Source organism: Camelus ferus, chromosome 9 (assembly GCF_009834535.1).
Source record: "Camelus ferus isolate YT-003-E chromosome 9, BCGSAC_Cfer_1.0, whole genome shotgun sequence".
Classification (NCBI taxonomy): Eukaryota; Metazoa; Chordata; class Mammalia; order Artiodactyla; family Camelidae; genus Camelus; species Camelus ferus.
Genome location: NC_045704.1, coordinates 57,948,894 through 57,966,928, shown reverse-complemented (window position 1 = coordinate 57,966,928; position 18,035 = coordinate 57,948,894). Strand labels below are relative to the sequence as shown.

At 47.5% G+C, this 18,035-nt stretch overlaps 1 protein-coding gene and 1 pseudogene across 4 annotated transcripts; one reads left to right on the top strand and one right to left on the bottom strand.

Annotated features, from left to right (window-relative positions):
- Window positions 1–6,486: 6,486 nt before the first annotated feature.
- On the top strand, window positions 6,487–14,967 carry LOC102512447 (3 beta-hydroxysteroid dehydrogenase/Delta 5-->4-isomerase). Of its 4 annotated transcripts, none has more exons than XM_006184290.3 (4): window positions 6,487–6,689; window positions 6,852–7,042; window positions 11,175–11,339; window positions 13,750–14,967. In XM_006184290.3, the coding sequence occupies exons 2-4, from the start codon at window positions 6,898–6,900 to the stop codon at window positions 14,559–14,561; spliced, it is 1,122 nt and encodes a 373-aa protein (XP_006184352.1). In that variant the 5' UTR covers window positions 6,487–6,689; window positions 6,852–6,897; the 3' UTR covers window positions 14,562–14,967. The 4 variants fall into 4 exon arrangements, with proteins under 4 accessions (XP_006184352.1, XP_032342823.1, XP_014414356.1 ...); XM_032486932.1 differs by having other exon boundaries at window positions 6,840–7,042; XM_014558870.2 differs by having other exon boundaries at window positions 6,822–7,042.
- On the bottom strand, window positions 7,694–11,204 carry LOC102513590 (annotated as a pseudogene).
- Window positions 14,968–18,035: the final 3,068 nt, after the last annotated feature.

Below are 18,035 nucleotides of genomic sequence, written 5' to 3'. Positions count from 1 at the left end.
TAATGTGGTTTTACTGATTGATTGAATTTTTCACATCTCTCGCTCCACAAATAGACTATACATGACTCTGAGCAAGAAACTGTATACTTGGTTCTGGGGTTGACATGCAGTGGCATCTCAGTAAACTTCTGTGGGACGATGGATGGATGGATGATGGGTGGATGGATGGACTGAAGTGAGTGAACGGAGTGAAAGGAGAGATGGAAAAATGAATAAATACCCTACCAGCGGAAAAACTCCCCAGACCAGTCAGTCAGCGAAAATAGACTCCTAGAGCAGAAACACCCAGATGAGTAAGATCTGACACTTGCAGACAGCAAGAAAGTTAGGGATAGAAATCAATGTCCTAAATAAGTAACATCATAACTGGTTTCCAGGTGTTCTCTCTTGCTCCTTGTTACATTCTGTTTTTCCATGCAGCTATCAGATTTTTTTTAAGTATAAGCAAATCCTACATCTCACCTGTTTAAAGCCTGTCTATGGCTTCCCACTCCATTTAGCCTAAGTTCTAAACTGATGATCAGCCCTCCGGGGCATGGTGTTACCCTCCCAACTCATTTCTTTATCACTCTCTCTCTCCTTCGCTCACTACGCCCCAGCCATACTCCTCCTTTCTGTTTCTTAAACAAGCAAAACTCTTTCTTGCCTCTGGACTTCCACACTTACTGTTCCCTCTGCATAAAATGTCCTTCCCTGCCTTCTGCCTGTGATTGGCTCTTTCTTGACATTCAGATCTCGGCTTAAATGTGACCTCCACAGGGAGGTGAGAGTACCCTGACCATCCTATCTAGAATGGGCTCTACTTGACTCATCACAGCAACCTGTTTTCCCCCTTGTCACTGCAGTACTTCCTACAATTGGCAATTAACTTATCCTTTGTTTATCTGTTCATTGTGCATCTGCACCAGGATGGAAACTTCGTCAGTTGTGCTCTCCCCTTCATTCCCAGAGCATAGAACCATGCCCAACCCCATGAACGCTTTGAGTAAATGTTTGTTCAATGACATAATCCGAAAAGACAAAGGTGGGTCAAACTGCATTGTCACATCTGGAGAAGTGCAGCTGTCCCAGAGGGAAAACAGTGAGTTAAGACACAGCCAAGCTGGACTGGTCACTACCTAAGCCAACAGACATCAAGTCTCCTGTCATTCCCGGGCTGGACTCTCTTCTGCCTGAACCCATGCCAAGTACAGTTCCACGTTCGCCCAGCTTACATCACATAACCAAGGGCCTGGTCAAGGGAACATCAGATAGCACGGGAAACACTGAAAGAGAAAGCAGTCCTGCAGTGACCTCCCTGGTCATCACTCTTAATGCTATAGCCACTTGCCTAACCCAAATATATGCACATATGTCACCTACATATTTGGAAAGAAAAAATAAAGTATAGTGGTATTAGATAGTCCTGTTTGCCTACGCTGGGGATATTCAGAACCCAGAATATAAAGGAAGTGAATACTCAGATTCCCAAATAATCAACTCCTTTGATGGTTCTCTGAATAAAAGATCTTAAAAGGGCAGATCAGTAATGACTGCAGCAGCTATATTTTTTTGCACACCCTCTATACCTTTATGAAATAACTATGGAAATTTGCACTCTGGACAGAAGAACTATCCATATAAAATATTCCCCGGCCAAAATCATACTCCCTATCAGACGGGCAGGATAGACCAACTAGAGGGAAGAAGGAAGGTGAAGCTACTGTAGTTAGGATGCTTAAAAGGTAGTAGATACTTCATAAGGCTGTGATCTTTGGAAGGAGGCCCAGGAGGCTGAGTGAGATGCCACTGTTAATGAGTTAATAAAAGGAAAAGGAGAATTGCCCATGACCTTTCTCTTAGAGTCTAACGTTTTTATTCAGTGAAAAGTTAAAATTAGCTCCTTCATTGTTGGGCTGATAGTCAATTTGAGGCCAAGAAGGAGTCTTAATTTGGTAGCAAGGATGGAGTGCTGGTGCTAAAAGTTTAGGAACATTTGAAGGAAGTGCCATGTCTAGGAACAACTCCCTGGCTGATAGAGATGTCACAGTTGCATGGTGGGACGGGAGGCCTAAATGACCTTGGGTTTGAAGGAGACCCTCAACACACTGATTACAGCAGCCACATGTGCCTTGGAAAAGATGGAGGTTTCAAAGGATCAAAAAGGGATGTGGGGCAGCAGTGGTCCTGGGGTACCCCAACTCATGTGCTGCTGCAAGGAATCTTGGGAAACTTTTTTACTGTAGTTCACAGAGACATAAGAGAACAGAAAAGCAAATAAAAGCTTAAAATAATATTTTTTTGTAACCTAGGATGCTACAAGACCTTATGGCCCATTAAGGAATGCCTCTTCTGTGTAGTACACTGACCTCCAGGAGAAGTCACAAAAAGAGAGTTTGAGACGAGATTCAAGGACTCTGGAAACAAGTTAAAATAGACTATACCAGACCTTCACCAATACATGAGAAAGGAGAGATCTTTATTTCAGTCATACTGGATCATTGGACAGTTTTACTAGACAGACGTAGACTTTCTCAATAAAGTACTAAAGAGTTAAACCAAGCGAAGAGATTTAAGTCTGAGAAATATCCTCTTACCCGGGGGTCCTCAAGAACATGGACTCTGACAGGGGGCAGACTCATGGGAGAACCGCACAACCCAGGCACTTCATGCTGCAGGTGACAGCTCCTAGAGAGACTTGGCTCTCCTCTGCCCTGGTCCTCAGCCCTCTTAGACCCCCGTCCCAGGACACAGCATCACATACACTGGGGCTTGGCGCACTTTCTAGAACTTCACTCTCTGGAATTTCACTTCTAGCCCACAGCACTCTGCCTCAGATGCCCCTTGCTGAAGCCTCTTTCCACTTGTGTTAAGTCCATAACTTTGGTCTCATTACTCTTTCATGGCAGAAACAAGATGAGAATATCTCAGTACTGAATTATCCTTTGTGCTGCAAAAGAATCAATAAGCAGCCTTGAAAATAAGGTTTGAAACCAGAGAAATCATTGGTGGGATAACATCCACCTCTCTAACCACCCCACTGCAATCTCATAAATCAAATCTTTTCCTTCATTCTCAGATGATCTAGCTGGCTGATGAACATGCTATAAAATTCCTCAAATTTCTCTGAAATAACCCTACTTATTATAGGAATGTCTAAGTAGGCATGATGGCCAGGTTGTCTCTTCAGCCCTGAGATCATCAGATGGGGCTTGATTCAGTCATTCCAGATTGGTTTGGGCAGGAGAGAAACAAATCACAATACAATATGACAGTAAGGAAATTTGGTATGCAGATAATGGTATTAGCTTACTTTACAAGAAAGTCTAGTACAAATTCTCCCTGTAAACATCTACCTTGGCGATAACTGTACTTTTTTTTTTTTTTTTTTTTTGGTCCTGGACAGATGTGGGCATTGTTTTTTAAGTTGCTTTTCCTTCCAGACTCAGTGGGCTAGCTCCAAAATTCCAGGGGAAATAAGCAAGCATGTTATAAAGTCAGTGCCAAAAGGCTGTTCTCATCGCCTCAGAAGTCCGGACAGGGAACATCCAGGGTCACATGAAGAGATACATAGTAAACCTCAGAAGGGACTTCTTGGCCCCTGAAAATGTCCTGCATTAGAATGCATGGGTAAAAAAGGCAGAGAAACTTTTCCCCACTGGAAAGTTTCAACAGCTGAACAGAACACGGTATCTCAAAGATAAGCACTGAATTCTGATAAAGAAGATCAGCCTTGGAGTCAGCCCGCAGTCAGGCTGTCTGGGCTCAGATTCTGACTGCACTGTTCTCAAGATATCTGGCAAGATTCAATGCATCTTTTTCTTCATCTACTAATAATAATACCGATATTCTTGGCATCTAGTTGTGAAAATTAAATGATGGGGGGGGGGGGGCTTCTGATTCCCAATCCAGGATGTAAGGAGGTGGAAATTGCCAGTCCACAGCAAGTAAACAGTGGAAAAAACTCAAAAGTCAACAACTCCTCTAGATTCCTCATAAAAGTGAGGTCACAGGGCACACCACTGCCCCCAAAACTGGAGAGATAGGAAGATACAAAGAATCACAGTTTATCTGAGTAGGAACCTCCATGAAAACCAGCACCAGGGTCGGAAAACCTGAACTGTAATTGACGAATTGCTGGAGGAGCAGCGTGGACAAGTCTGAGAGCTCAAAACTGCAGGGAGGCCCAATCAGGGGAGGCCCCCATATTTTTGTTTTAACTACAGGAAGTCTACTAGGTTTTCACAGTGAATATCAGAGGAAAATTCCCTGAAGCTTCCAAACAAGGGAGGAGAAAGTAACCATTTTGAAATATGCCAGAGCATTCTGTTCTTGACAAGGCTTGCCCTCAAGAGAACTTGTTTTACTAGACCCTCACCTACTAGGGTTTCATTAGAGCCTGACCCACCCAGGAGATGGGAAATACCCAAGTCCAGCCCCTCTAGCCATGCTGTCCCACTTAAGGTGGGAGGTGGGGAAACACAGAAGCACTGGTAAAGTTCACAGTCCAATCCCCAGTACCTCCATTAAATAGATGCATGCATACCTACATGCATACATACATATATACATACATACATAAGTGAAACTAAAAATGGGCAGAAGATTCACTTAGATATTTCATCTAAAAGGTATAGGAATGTTTAATAAGCATATGAAAAGATGCTCAGCATCACTGGTCATTAGAGAAATGCAAATCAAAACCATGATGAGACACTACTTCTTATCCAATAGAATCATAAGAAAGCTTGACAATGTCCATTGGATAATATGAAGAAACAATGAGATGAAAAAGCTCAAACATTCACTTCTTACTGGCAGGAAGTGCAGCCACTTTGAAAAACAGTTTGGCAGCTTCTTAAGTTAAAAATAAATTTACCATATGACCCAACAATTTCACCCCTAGCTATCTACCCAAGAGAAATGAAAGCATATGTCCACGCAAACAGTCGTATGTGAATATTCGTAACAGCTTTATTGGTAAGAGTGCAAGAAGTGGAACCATTCCAACTATCAACTGGCGAATGAACAAACAAAATATGGGCTATCCATCCAATGAAATAGTATTCAGTACCTAAAAGGAATGAAATACTGATACACTGTACAACACAGATGAACCTCAAAAGTATATTATGATAAGTAAAAGAAGTCAGATGCCAAAGACCATACAGTGTACGACTCTATGTATATGATGTCAAGGTTCGTCGAACTAACACTTAAGATCCGAACATTTTAATGCATGTAAATTACACCTCAATTTTTATAAGCAGAAGAAAGACAGTATCTTGAGACGCCAGTGGTATTTGGGCCTCTCTGGGTCATAGGCTTCTGAAGCATCTACAGCATCTGCCGCTCAGGAATCCGCTGAGGGTGGTTTTACAACTAAACTGTGGGGTGAGTACAAACATCTACGTTTAAAGCCACTGTGGCCCACAGCTACAGATCCCTATCTGAGAAGGCATCTTGAGAATGAATAACAAGGCAGGCAGCTCCACATAACCTATGGATCAGCTGATGAGAGCGTGACTTACTCCCAGGGTGGGAGTTAATGGACAGTGATCCAGATGCATTCACAGCCACATTCCACACTGCGGGGGGTGGAGGGGGGCACTGGGACAATTTTATAGCTAACCTAGGGCATGAGGATGGGTGCTTCGAAACAGAATGTGCATTCCTAGGTTAACATTTATGAACAGGTAACTAGTCTCGTGGGTACCAGGCACACATCAGTTTTCATCATTGTTTGGGGACTAACAGATCACAGAGGCCACCAGGCCCTAATGATTGTTATTTGGGGGGGGGGGTACTTTTTTTAAACTTATTTACTTAAATGGAGGTGCTGGGGTTTGAACCCAGGACCTTGTGCACGCTAGGCAGGCACTCTACCACTGAGCTATACCCTCCCCCTCAATGATTATAAAACTGTATCTATTGATATTGATTACAAAGCCCTTGATGACAGAGAAGTGCTGCACAGTACAGTCCTGGGTAGGGTCAACAAAAGGACAGGAGAAACTGTAAGGGCCTAAGATGGGCTCAGTTCTGTTAACAGCCATACACCTGCTGTGTTATACACGTCATAGAACTCGGTGGTTATCACTAGCTAGCCTCTCTTCAGTGAGGAAAGCCAGAGCTCCCCAGGGGGGAATAGAAATTGAGGTTCCAGGGTATATTGGATTGGAAAGTCATCTTCTATAGAACTTAGTGATTGGAGCTGCCATGACAGCAAGTTTCTAAACTTTGCAAAACAGCAACAGCGCTTCAGACACCACTCTGAGGAGAAACTGGACTCCAGTGAGTTCCTACCCCGCCCCACCTCCCAGCCCCAGATGTATTTAGTGAAAAGGTAACAATTCACTCTGCACCGGGGAGGTTTCTCCCCATCTATTTTAAGTTCATAGATGGTGGATCTCACACAGCTGACACTGACTGCCAGGTGTCCTTAAGTGAAGGGTAAACCAAGAATCTTTGTCACGCTGTGGCCTTGAAACTGGCTTTCTCTTCCTGTGTGTTGGGAGAAGAAGAGATACATGTTAAAGGTTGACAGGCTTTGCTTAAGAAGTGGGAGGGATGAGCAGTAAGTATGCAGAGGCAGTTCAAGGTGAAAAGTGCTGAGTCAGAGCAACAGTGTATAAATGTCCAGTCCTGCCCATAGGAGATCCAGAGACCAGGACCCAGGCTCTTTCGTCTTGCTTTCGACAGTCTGACAGGTTAGAGCTTTTCCATTTTCTTTCAACTGTCCCTGGGAGGTGCGTGGGACTTTTGCAAAAGTGGAATGGAAGGAGCACAGTGGTTTTCTGTGAGCACGTCATCACCTGTCCTCTCTCTTCGGCCCTCTCCAGGGTCGCTTTCTCATCCAGTCTGCTCCCCAGGGTCTTCTGGTTCCTGGCAAGTGTTTCTCAGAGCTCAGGTTTGGCCATGTCTGGGTGGAGCTGCCTTGTGACAGGAGGAGGAGGCTTTGTGGGTCAGAGGATCGTCCGCTTGTTGGTGGAGGAGAAGGATCTGCAGGAGATCCGGCTCCTAGACAAAGTCTTCAAATCAGAAGTTCGAGAGGAATTTTCTAGTAAGTGAACTCAGGTTCCATGGATGCCAGAGGACCACCTCCCCACACAGAGCCCCCTCCCCAGCCTGTTTCCTGGACTGAACCTGTCGCTCCGTTCTCCTTCCGTCTCCCCTGACCTCTGCAAACGTCCTACCTCCTCTCCCCTCTGCTTCAACAGTGTCTCTGACTTGAAGAAAACAAATTCACAAATGATCAACATCAGCTGTTTGTGACCCCTGCATGGCAGCCATACTTGCAGTGTGACAAGTTAAGCCCAGAGAGGGCGACTCTCAGTCTAGAGGACCAGTTCCCATATGTGACAAATCAGGGGCTGTCGTGGGTGGGCAGGGGCCTCTGTAAAGATGGTATCAGAGAATGCTCACCGATGCTCCTTCTGTACCAGGCACTGTGTTATGTGTTTTACTGGGTCAACTCATTTGCTCCTCATTACAACGCTCTGGAATGGGTTATAGTATTTTTTTTTTTAAGATAAGAATACAGGTACAGAAAAATACAGTCCCTTCAGGCTGCTATAACAAAACATCACAGGCTGGGTAGCTTAAAAACATCAGAAACGTATTTTGCACGGTTCTGGAATCTGGAGGTCTAAATCAAGGTAGGTTCAAGTCCTGGGGAGACCTCTCTTCCTGGCTCTTTTTTTTTTTTTTCCCCCCAGTTACTTCATTTTCACTAGTTCACATTTTCAGCAGACAAATCAAGGTGCAAACAGGGTTTATTTCACATTAATTTATTAACTGGATTTTTTTTTTTTGTCAAATAAATAGGGAATTCTCTTTAAATAACCATCTCCTCACTTGAAGGCCAGTCCAGGAGCAAATGAGAGCAAATTTTAGTGCATCTAGGGGGCATACTGCCAACCAGACGTGAAGCTAAAAGGGAAGGGGGCAGGCTGAGGGGCTGGCGAAGAGGTCATGGTCAGCACCCTGGCTGGACCCCAGGGATCAGGTGCTGTGTTCCCTGCCTGCCCCGCAGCCCCCAAGTGGACATGCACTCTCCAGTTCCAGTCCAAGAAGCCCCTTATGGAGGGAAAAGTGAGAAGGCAAAGGGAAACAAATTCCAGAAAAACTAGCAGGGAAGCAGAAGGGCCCCCTCCCCTGCCGCAGGGGCCTGGCCCTGATGCCACTGCCTTGGCAGCTCAGGGGAGAGCTCCAAAAGTCAAAAGTGGTGGCAACAGGATGACCAGGACAGGACAGGGAAGGGAAGGCGAGTGAGATGGGGGCCGAGGCTGGCTGGGAACGGAATGTGGGCCGACAGTCCAGCAGGAAGGGGTCCTCTCACAGCCAGGCACAGACTAGAGTGGGGGGATGTGAGAAGGGCCTGGCAGGGGCCCCGGGGAAGACACGTGGCTTGTCTGACGGAGCTCCTGAGGCTGAGGATAAAGGTGCTACCAAAACAGGGGGCTGGACTGCTGGAGGAGGTGACCAGAGAGTCCCTCCGTGTGTAGAAGCCAAACAGGAACAAGGGGGATGCCCCCAGAGGTGGGGCAGGGAAGCGCCTGGGGGTTCTGGGCTCGCGTGGGAAGCTGGGAGGCACCGCCCCCAAGAGGCCCCTCCCCTCCCTCAATGACAGTTCCTGGTAACTGTTTTATAATCAAACCTGGAGGAAGGACAAGGCTCTCCCATCACCTCCCACCCCAGACTCAGCCCAAGGGGAGGGGAGGAAAGAGCGATGAGAGGTGGGAGGAGGGGGTGGGAGGGGTCTGCTGGGTCTTCTTACCTTCTGGGGGTAGTAGGGAGCTGGCGGGGGCTGGTTCGTGGGCCTGCAGGCGCTGTGCGGGTTGCCCGGGTTGCACTAGGCGCTGGCAGCTGCTTCTGCGGCCTTGGCTTCAGCTGCATGGAGTGGAGGGGACATCGGGGCTGCTGACTGCAGGTTCCATGGGCCCGGGGTAGGGCGGTGGCGGGGGCTGCACATATCCCATGGCTCCATCCATCATGGGAGGTCCTGGATAGAACTCAGGTGGGGGCAGTGGATAGGCGTAGCCAGGAGGGCAGGGGTACATTCCACTGGTGACTGGTGAGGGGGAAGACATAGGCCCCGCTGGGCATGTAAGAGTAACCATAGGCTCCGCTGGGGGCTTCACCTCGGCAGGCTTGAGATGCCACCTGTAGCATCCGTTGTCCAAATTCGATGGCACCCCCTGCCATAAAGGTCAACTTGTACGATGCAGAGCCTTCCCAGCCACCTCCTGCTTCAGCCTTCACTGTTCCCTTGATGTAGTTTGCCCCAAACACAGGCTGCTTGATCTCACAGTCCTTCATCAGATAAAATGGCATCATGAAAGACTGCATGGCGTCCTTCTCCTTGGACAGAAAGATGACCCGGTACGAGGTAAGGTAGACGGTGCCCTTCTTGGCACCTTTGAAGGCCTCTGGCACGTTTCTCATGTCATTGGACGTAAGTTCTACATGGTCATAGGACATTAGGATGCTCTCAGTGTTGCTGACGATCACTCCGCCGCCCTCCGAGTGGTTCTTGTTGAGCGCCATAGTCTCTTGGAAAAGGGTCCTCTCTTCCTGGTTCTTGGCCTGCACGTTCTCGCTGTGCCCTCTCATGATGGAAGGGACCCGAGATCTCTCTGGGGTCTCTTTTATAAGAACACAAATCCCATTCATGATCCTAACGCCACCACATTGGCTTTCGGATTTCAAGAAATGGATTTGAGAACACGCAGACATGCAGACATAGCAGGGGTTAATTACCTTGTTCCAGTCCCACATGTGGAAAATGACAAAGCTGGATTTGAGCCCAGGCAGTCTAGCTGCAGGGTCTGTGCTCTTAACCACCAGTTTTTCTGGTAGCTTCTCTCTGGGCCCCCCTCCAATCCAGCTCACACTACATCAGCAACTACGTATTCCATCTCTGCGAAACACTTAGGAAGTCCAGGGAGCCTTGGAGAGGGAGGGAGCTGTGGCTCCACCACTGAGGCATCCACAGTGCCCTCTGCTGGTGTCTCTGCATCCCTGCAGACTAATGGGATAAGCGCTCTTCAGCACTGGGCTTTGGACTTCTCCCTCCTCCACACATCAAGTCCTTGGAGCCAGTCTGCTGAAGTTAGCCTTAAAGGGGAGGCAGAGGAAGAGGGGAGGAAAGCAGAGGTGGGGACACAATCAGAAAATTCAACAGCTAATTCCTCTGCCTTTCTCCCACTTGGTGGCCTTTTGGGAGCTGCCTAACCGTGGGAAGGGGCTGGGGCAGAGCTAATCTGGTACAGGCTTAAGGAGAGCAGATGTTTCTTCCAAGCTGTCACCCAGGAAGGCAATTTTCCAGCCTTGAGTTTTTCACTCTGAATTTCTCTGTCGCTCTCCTCCGGCCTCCATTGCCAATTTCACTAAAATTGACTTATCCTCACTCTGCCACGGAAAAGTGCCAGTCCTGCATGTGGGTGACGGGAAAGTGAGCAAGGCTTGAAGGCAGGGGGGCAGGCTTGAGTCTTCACTAGAAGTGGGACTTGGACCTGTCCCTCACTCTCTCTGAGCCTCAGTTTCCTTGCCTGTAAAGTGAAAATCAGAGTACATATCTCATGAGATAGGTACTGTGAAAGGAAATCAGAAAACTGAAAGTTGTGTGCCAAATAAAAAGCACAAAATAAGTACAGGGTGTTTATCCAAACTGTACGTAGGGTGGCATTTATTTTGTGGGCTAATTTGAGGTGATGATGTTACTGGCGGTGCCACTTCCCAGGGGCTTCAGAGGAGATGGAAGCCCTGATGTCGTATCCACGGCCCTTGGGTAGATGGCTGTCCTGTTAGTCTGTGGGTGGCTGATTTCTGCTTTTGAGGATATCTAATAAGAGCCCTTTCAGTTAAATCCATCATTTGGTCCTATGTTAAATTCCTGGGTTTTTAAAAAATTTTGTTGAAGTATAGTCAGTTATAATGTATCCATTTCTGGTGCACAGCTTTTTTTGGAAAGAGATGGGGTGGAAAGAGATGTTGGCTCTTTCTCCAGAAATGCTACACATTCTGATTTCTGTGCCCTGGTTGACTTGTTCCTTCCATGGGATGTCCCCCCTTCCCCGCCCCTCTTCCCCCTCAATCTACCTGTCCTTGAAGACCTGGGTAAAATGCCACCTTTATCAGGAAACTTCCACAGTCTGGAAAGTCTTCCAGTGACTGAACTCATGTTCACACAGAGCTCCAGAGCAAGATCAAGCTGACCATGCTGGAGGGAGACATTCTGGATAAGCAGTGCCTGAAGGACGCCTGCCAGGGCATCTCAGTGGTCATCCACACGGCCGCCATCATTGACGTCGTGAATGCCGTGCAGCAGGAGACCATCATGAACATCAACGTGAAAGGTACAGGGTCCCGGGGAGGAGATGGAGTGAGGTGGGCCAGTGAGGGGCAGAAGCCAGGATGAGGAAGGGAAGGGAAGCTGGTTGAACCCCTGCCAAGCGGGCACCAAGTGCTTCTGCTGGTCACCTCCAACAGAGATTCAGGGCCTCCACCCTCAGTTTTTTCAGATGAGGAAACTAGGGCTGGGAAGGCTAAGCAATGTGTCCAAGGCCCTAGGGGTAGGAATGAAAGAGAATTTAAACCCACACCTGTGTGGCTCCAAAGGCCATGAAAGCTCTTTCTTCTGCTGCTCCAATTAAGTGTGGACAAAACTCCAACCTCAAACTCCTGCTCTCCAGCCACCTCCTGCCTCCCCTGGGCTGGAACCAGACCTTCCAAGTACTTCCTTGGTCAGAACGTTAACCCTTCTGTGCGGCTGGAGGGGGTGGTCACGCCACGGCCAAGAACTAAGAGCTTTGTGATAGGAGGTGCCTCCAAGTCAGGAGCGACGGGCCACAGCTCCAGGCTGGCTCCCTTCAGGCAGGATTTCCTGCACAGGATCCCGAAGGGTAAGAGGACCAGAGACCTCTAGCTCACCTCCCGGGGATTCCTCCCAGGAGAACTAGCAAAGCTGGTTCACAGTGGCCTGGCAGTACAGAATTATCCAGCACTTGCCTTCCCATAATATTTTCTAAACAAGAATAGTTTCCCATTATCCATAACAACGTCCCCTCAGCTCACTGCCAGGTCTACTATTGAAGAGTAGTTCTAGCCAGGAGCCCCAAGGACACCCTCCTTAATCCTCATCCCTTCAGTGCTTGGTGGCTCTTTCTGAATTGTGGCTTTCCAATCTACTTTAAATCTAGACACATTCACTCCAGGGATTAGTTTAAACCCCTTATTAACTTGCTCTGTAGTATCATCCCTCTGATCCCTGGAAGCCAGCCTCTCTAAGACCACAGCACCCCAGCCCCCAGCCCATCTGTCTTCCACGCCCTGCCCACCGAAGTTGGTCTACTCAGAGGCTCCTTTTCTAAAGCAACTCATTGCTTTTGTGTCTCCAGCCTAAAATAGAACAATCTCAAAAAAAAAAAAAAAAAAAAAAAAAAAAAGACCCTTTCTAGTTTCTACTTAGCCACACCCCTGATCACCCCTGATTGCTGCCAGGAAGGTGCTAAAATTAACCAGTTTTTAGTTTTCAGGCCCCCCTCTCATAACTTCTACTCTCCACAGCTGCCAGCAATAGGGCATTTGAAATCCCTCGGAAATGTTAGAGGCCGCTGTTGACTAAAAGTAGTATCGCTTCCAGGTTTAGAAAATACATCCCAGTGATGGTCATTTCCCTCTCTGCAGGTTAATTAGCTCCAAATTTTCTCTGCTTCCAGATTTAATGAAAAAGAAAAAATGAATCTTGTCCTCCTGAAAATCAAATTGGACAAAGGCTTTAAAGGGGATTTTTTTTTTCAAAATACCACCCAAAAAACTGTGCTTTGCCGGGAAATTCCTTTCTTCTTGTCGGAAAGGCACTCTAGACTACCTCCACGAGCTAAAATACTCGCCGGCTCAAGGGATTCGGCCAGGTCCCCCCATTATAGATATTACCAGCAGAGGGCGCACTCCCCTCTGGTTCTTCACCAGGCTCAACATACAAAGCCAGCGCAGGGCTCCAGAACGCTAAGTAAAAAGGCTTATCACCCACCCACGCCTTCCCGCTTTTCCTACCTGGGTAAACGGAGTCACAGCCAGAATTAGGAGTGGCCTTTGTAGGGAACACACAGAAACAGAGTCTGGATCTCCAGCTTCTCCCCAGAACCCACCAATCATTTGCACAGTGACTCAAAAAGTGTCCTTGGGACATTTTTACTGGTCTTCAAAAAAAAAAAAAAAAAAAAAGAAAGAAAAGAAAAAGAAAAAGAAAAATACGAACAATTCAGTGTATATTTAAGAGTGTATATTACCTGTATACATATACACAACTCTGTGTGTGCATGTGAGTCCTTCAACTGTCTTCTTTTGCTTAAAAGCTAGAACTGTCTATATTCCAAGAGGCTGGCCTCCTGATTTTCTTATTCAAGATAGTCTGTCTTTAATGAGGTGGTAGAGGTGAAACATGAGCATTTTTAAATCTCCTTACTCTGCAAAATATAAAGTGGCACCCCTCCATCCTTCTCCAAAATTAAACGTTCTTACGCAGGTCCATGAAACCCAAAAACTTAGAAATGCTTGCTCTCTAGAACCCAAGTCTTGGTCCCTTTTCATTTTTGCCTTTTGTCCTATGGCCATAGCATGGTCACATCTCAGCCAGAGACACAGAAAAATGCACTCCTGTTCTGCAGTAACCACCCGGCTGGGGGGTGAGAGGCAGACTTGGCCTCTGGGCATGGCTGGCTCTGGGTTATTTCCCAACACTGATGGTGTGCTCCCCGTGGGCAGGTACCCAGCTCCTGTTGGAGGCCTGTGTTCAGGCGAGTGTGCCCATCTTCATCTATACCAGCACCATAGAGGTGGCTGGGCCCAACTCCTACAAAGAGGTCATCCAGAATGGCCACGAAGAAGAGCATCTAGAAAGCCGATGGCCCGCTCCATATCCACAAAGCAAAAAGCTTGCTGAGAAGGCTGTGCTGGAAGCTAATGGGTGCGCTCTTAAAAATGGTGGCACTTTGTACACTTGCTCCTTACGGCCCATGTATATCTATGGGGAGAGGAGCCCCTTCCTTTCTGGCCACATAGACTGTGCCCTGAAGAACAATGGCATGCTGACAAATTACGGCAGGTTCTCCGTCGTCAACCCAGTTTATGTTGGCAATGTGGCCTGGGCCCATATTCTGGCCTTGAGGGCCCTGCGGGACCCCAGAAAGGCCCCAAGCATCCAAGGACAGTTCTACTACATCTCAGACGACACGCCTCACCAAAGCTATGATGACCTCAATTACGCTTTGAGCAAAGACTGGGGCTTCCGGCTTGATTCCAGAATGAACCTTCCTATTTTTCTGCAGTATTGGCTTGCCTTCCTGCTGGAAATGGTGGGCTTCTTGCTTAGTCCAATTTACAAATATAAGCCCACCTTCAGCCGCCACCTCGTGACACTATCAAACAGTGTGTTCACCTTCTCCTATAAGAAAGCTCAGCGAGATCTGGGGTATGAACCCCTCTTCACGTGGGAGGAAGCCAGCCAGAATACCACGGAGTGGGTTGGCTCCCTGGTGAGACAGCACAGGGAGACCCTGAAAACAAAGACTCACTGATCTGGGGGCGACAACAATGTGGATGTGCATATTGCTAGATGTCTGTCAAGCTCTCTCCTCCGGCTTCCTACAGAAAGTAACACAGATACAGGCCCGGATACTACGGCCTCCCTTTTACAAGATGGCCATCTTACTGTCTCACTCCCGCCACCAGAAACCTTCTCAGCCACTGGCCCCGCCAGGAGATTTCTGCCCTACCTGCTCTTTAGAGGACAGACAAGGTGATTTGCTGTCGTTGCTGGTCCTAAAGTCTCAGTTGCTAATTCTGAGCTATCTGGGCTACTTTTCACTGAGAGTTTTGCCTGTTGATTCCATTTTCTTTGGTAAATGCAAAAGCATTTCTTTTGAAAGTTCGTATTCCTTCACACAGCTCAATGAAAATAAATGTTTTAATGGCTTATCAGGAGGAAGTTGTGGTTTATGTGAATATATGCTTTTTTCCTTTCCCCTCCGTTTCCAGGTGTCACCATCTCCTACTTAGGAAAGCAGCATGGAACTGGGGTGGGCAGAAGCATCCGGAGGGGAAACTAGGATCAATTAAGCACCTACTATGTTTCAGGCGTGTCACAGATGACGGGCATGCATCACTTCTTTAACCCTCACCAGAAACCTAGGGGGCAAGGGTTACTATTTCCTTTTATGAATAAGGAAATTTGTTCACAGCCACACTAACTGGTAGGTGACCAGGACATTTAATCCAGATCAACTGCCTTGAAAGCCCTTATCTCCCCACTGAATCGTGTAGCCTGAACTGCCCAAAATTTACAGCAAAGTGGGGAGGGGTGATGGATAGGTTTGTTGGGGGTGCAGCGGAGCACTGGAGCATGGGGTGCTGATCCTTGGGAGAGCCCAGCTCCGTTGGGTCACCTACCTCCTGCCTGGTCCTGTGCAGGAGACTCCCTAGGACCAAGGAGAACCCCTTGGGGGAATCTGAAAGGTGTTCATACCCTTGTCCACTGGGCAAGGAAGGGAGAAGCAGAGAGGCAGACAGCCTCACTGCCAATGCCACTGTCCTTGAAGATCTCTAGAATACTCCTGGGTACATGTGTGTTGGCGACTCTGGCAACTCATAAGCCTGTATTCGAAGCTTTCAAAACACACAATGAAGCCACACCATGGGTTCCTAGGAAAGTAGAGGGTACTTGGGTGAGCTCTCTCAAACATTTGTCTCCTGCTCAGCCCCAGAAGTAGAGGTCTACTCTGTCACACCTCCAGACTTAACTTGTGTTCCTCCTCATTCCTTCTCCCTCACCCTGCATGCTCTCTGCCCTTATCCCTCCACCTCCTTAGCCTCTGTCCCTTCCCTCCATCTTCCCCTTAGTCACTGGTCCCCTCATCCTGCTCAACTCCCCTAAGAGAAAGAGGCCAATCAAGACAACTTTGGGGACGTAAGTGATGACACATTCATTAACTAAACGGAGGACCAACAGCCAAAAGAGATACTGTCAGGCCAACAAGGACCATGTGACCTGAAGCAGGTGAGGAGGTGGCTGTGGGGGTCAGAGTGTGGGAGATGGGCTCTGTCTCCCTCCAGACCAGGGTATTGTCATCTGTATGAACCACAGTCACACAAGAATCACAGCCAACATCAAGATGGCCTCTTTCTTGCTTGGAATTAATGGATCATGAATTCAACTGAATTATCACAAAGGAGATAGTTTAAGCATTCACTGTTAAGAAGAAAGGAAAAGAATGCTCTGGCCCAGACAGACAGGTTTCTGTCACCTTCGAAACCCCAAGGGACGAAGGGTCAGCACCCCAAGATCAGGGTGGAGTCGTCCCACAGGGGTGGGGTGAGATGAGAAATGAAACCCTCTCTTGCTGCCATCCTTCACTACACAAAACACAAGAGGCAGCATCTGTCCTGCCTTGTAAGGTGTGCACACCTCCATATGTCTGTGCCAATAGGGAAGGAAGGAAACAAGGGTGGTGGAGTCTGGATCAAATTCCCATCAGTCATACTTTCAGCCTGGTGAAGCCCCACACCTATAAACCTCTTCACTGGGTTGGCGTGTGCGGAGAAAGAGGGGACGGGATCTGACCAGCTGTTGGTCTTAACTGAATAAGCGTAAAAACCTGGGAATGTTTTGGCCAACGAGTCAGCCATGCTTAATGACTACACAGAATAAAGCACGGGGCTATCTGACCAGCACACGAGCCCGGGGGTGCACTGCATGGGGAGAACCACACGGGGGCAGCAGAGGCTCGGAGGGAAGAAGGAAGCCACGCCAGCCTGGAACTGGGATTGGGGCCCGCCTCATCTCAAAGGACCTGACTGTTCTGGGCAGCTGGGCCCACCCTAAAACGGATGAAGCAATTTAACTTGTATGGTACTGCATGTGAATATCCATCCTTTTTTTTCCTGCAGAAATTTCAGGGTGTTTAATTACAAGATGCTAACCTGGATCCTGCTGGGGGTGTTTTGTAATATATGATAGATACACTTAAGATCAAAAAGAAATCTGAATTCTAAACCACATCTATCTAGCCCCAGGGGTTTTGGATAAAAAATTGTGGCCCTTCAGTAGCAGAATTATGAGCCAGGTAATGCTGTAAACACTTTATAGAGTCATATCCAAATAACACTCAACAGTAAGTACTCTTATTATCCTAATTTGACATATGAGGAAATGGAGACACAGAGAGGTTAATAACTTACTCAGGGTCAACCAGCTGTTTAGTGGTTCAGTTCCAGCAGTGAAAAGGCTTTTTGACTTTAAAGATTTTACATGAAGATGGCAAACTCACACGCCTGCAGGAGCCAGACACTCATGTGTACAGGTGAGGCAGGCTAGAGCTAAGAGGTCTTAGGGAGCGGTGGGGAATGTGGCATGCCTCAGGGGGGGCAGCTGCGGCAGCGCCCCTGACAATTCCTGTGGAAATATTCCCCAAGTTACCAGATCTTCTGACCCTTCAAGGAAAGCAAAACTTCCCATTTTTTTAATGTGAAATCTTTTGATTTCTAAATACTGTCAACTAATTCTAAATTTGAAAATCAGTGTGAAGACCAGCCCTGGGAACGGGATGGCGTGGGCTAGTGCTTAAATTGTATGCGTAATATTTTGTTCCTTAAAAAACGGGCGGTGAGGTGTTGGAGGCCGTCTATTCGTTCTCGGCTATAGGTTCCGAGTATTGATGATACCGTATTCTGTACTTTTCTGTAGAGGTTATAACTTTTTCATAAATTAATTTTGATTAAAAACTAAGAGTTCAAACTCACAAAGCACACCTGTGGACTGGACTGACCCCCATGGCTTCCAGTTTCCCATCTCTGCTCCTGTCTTAGGGGGGCAGATGAGGCGTGGTAAGTGCTGTACACAGTAAAATGTACCAAGATCCGTCAGAGAGATCACGTGCTTCCTGGGGATCCCATCTGGGTCAGGGACTCGGTGGAGCCCTTGCATTTGGGCTGGATATTGACAATGGGTGGGATTTCAACGGGCAGATATGCGTGGGAATGTATTCCAGGCAGAG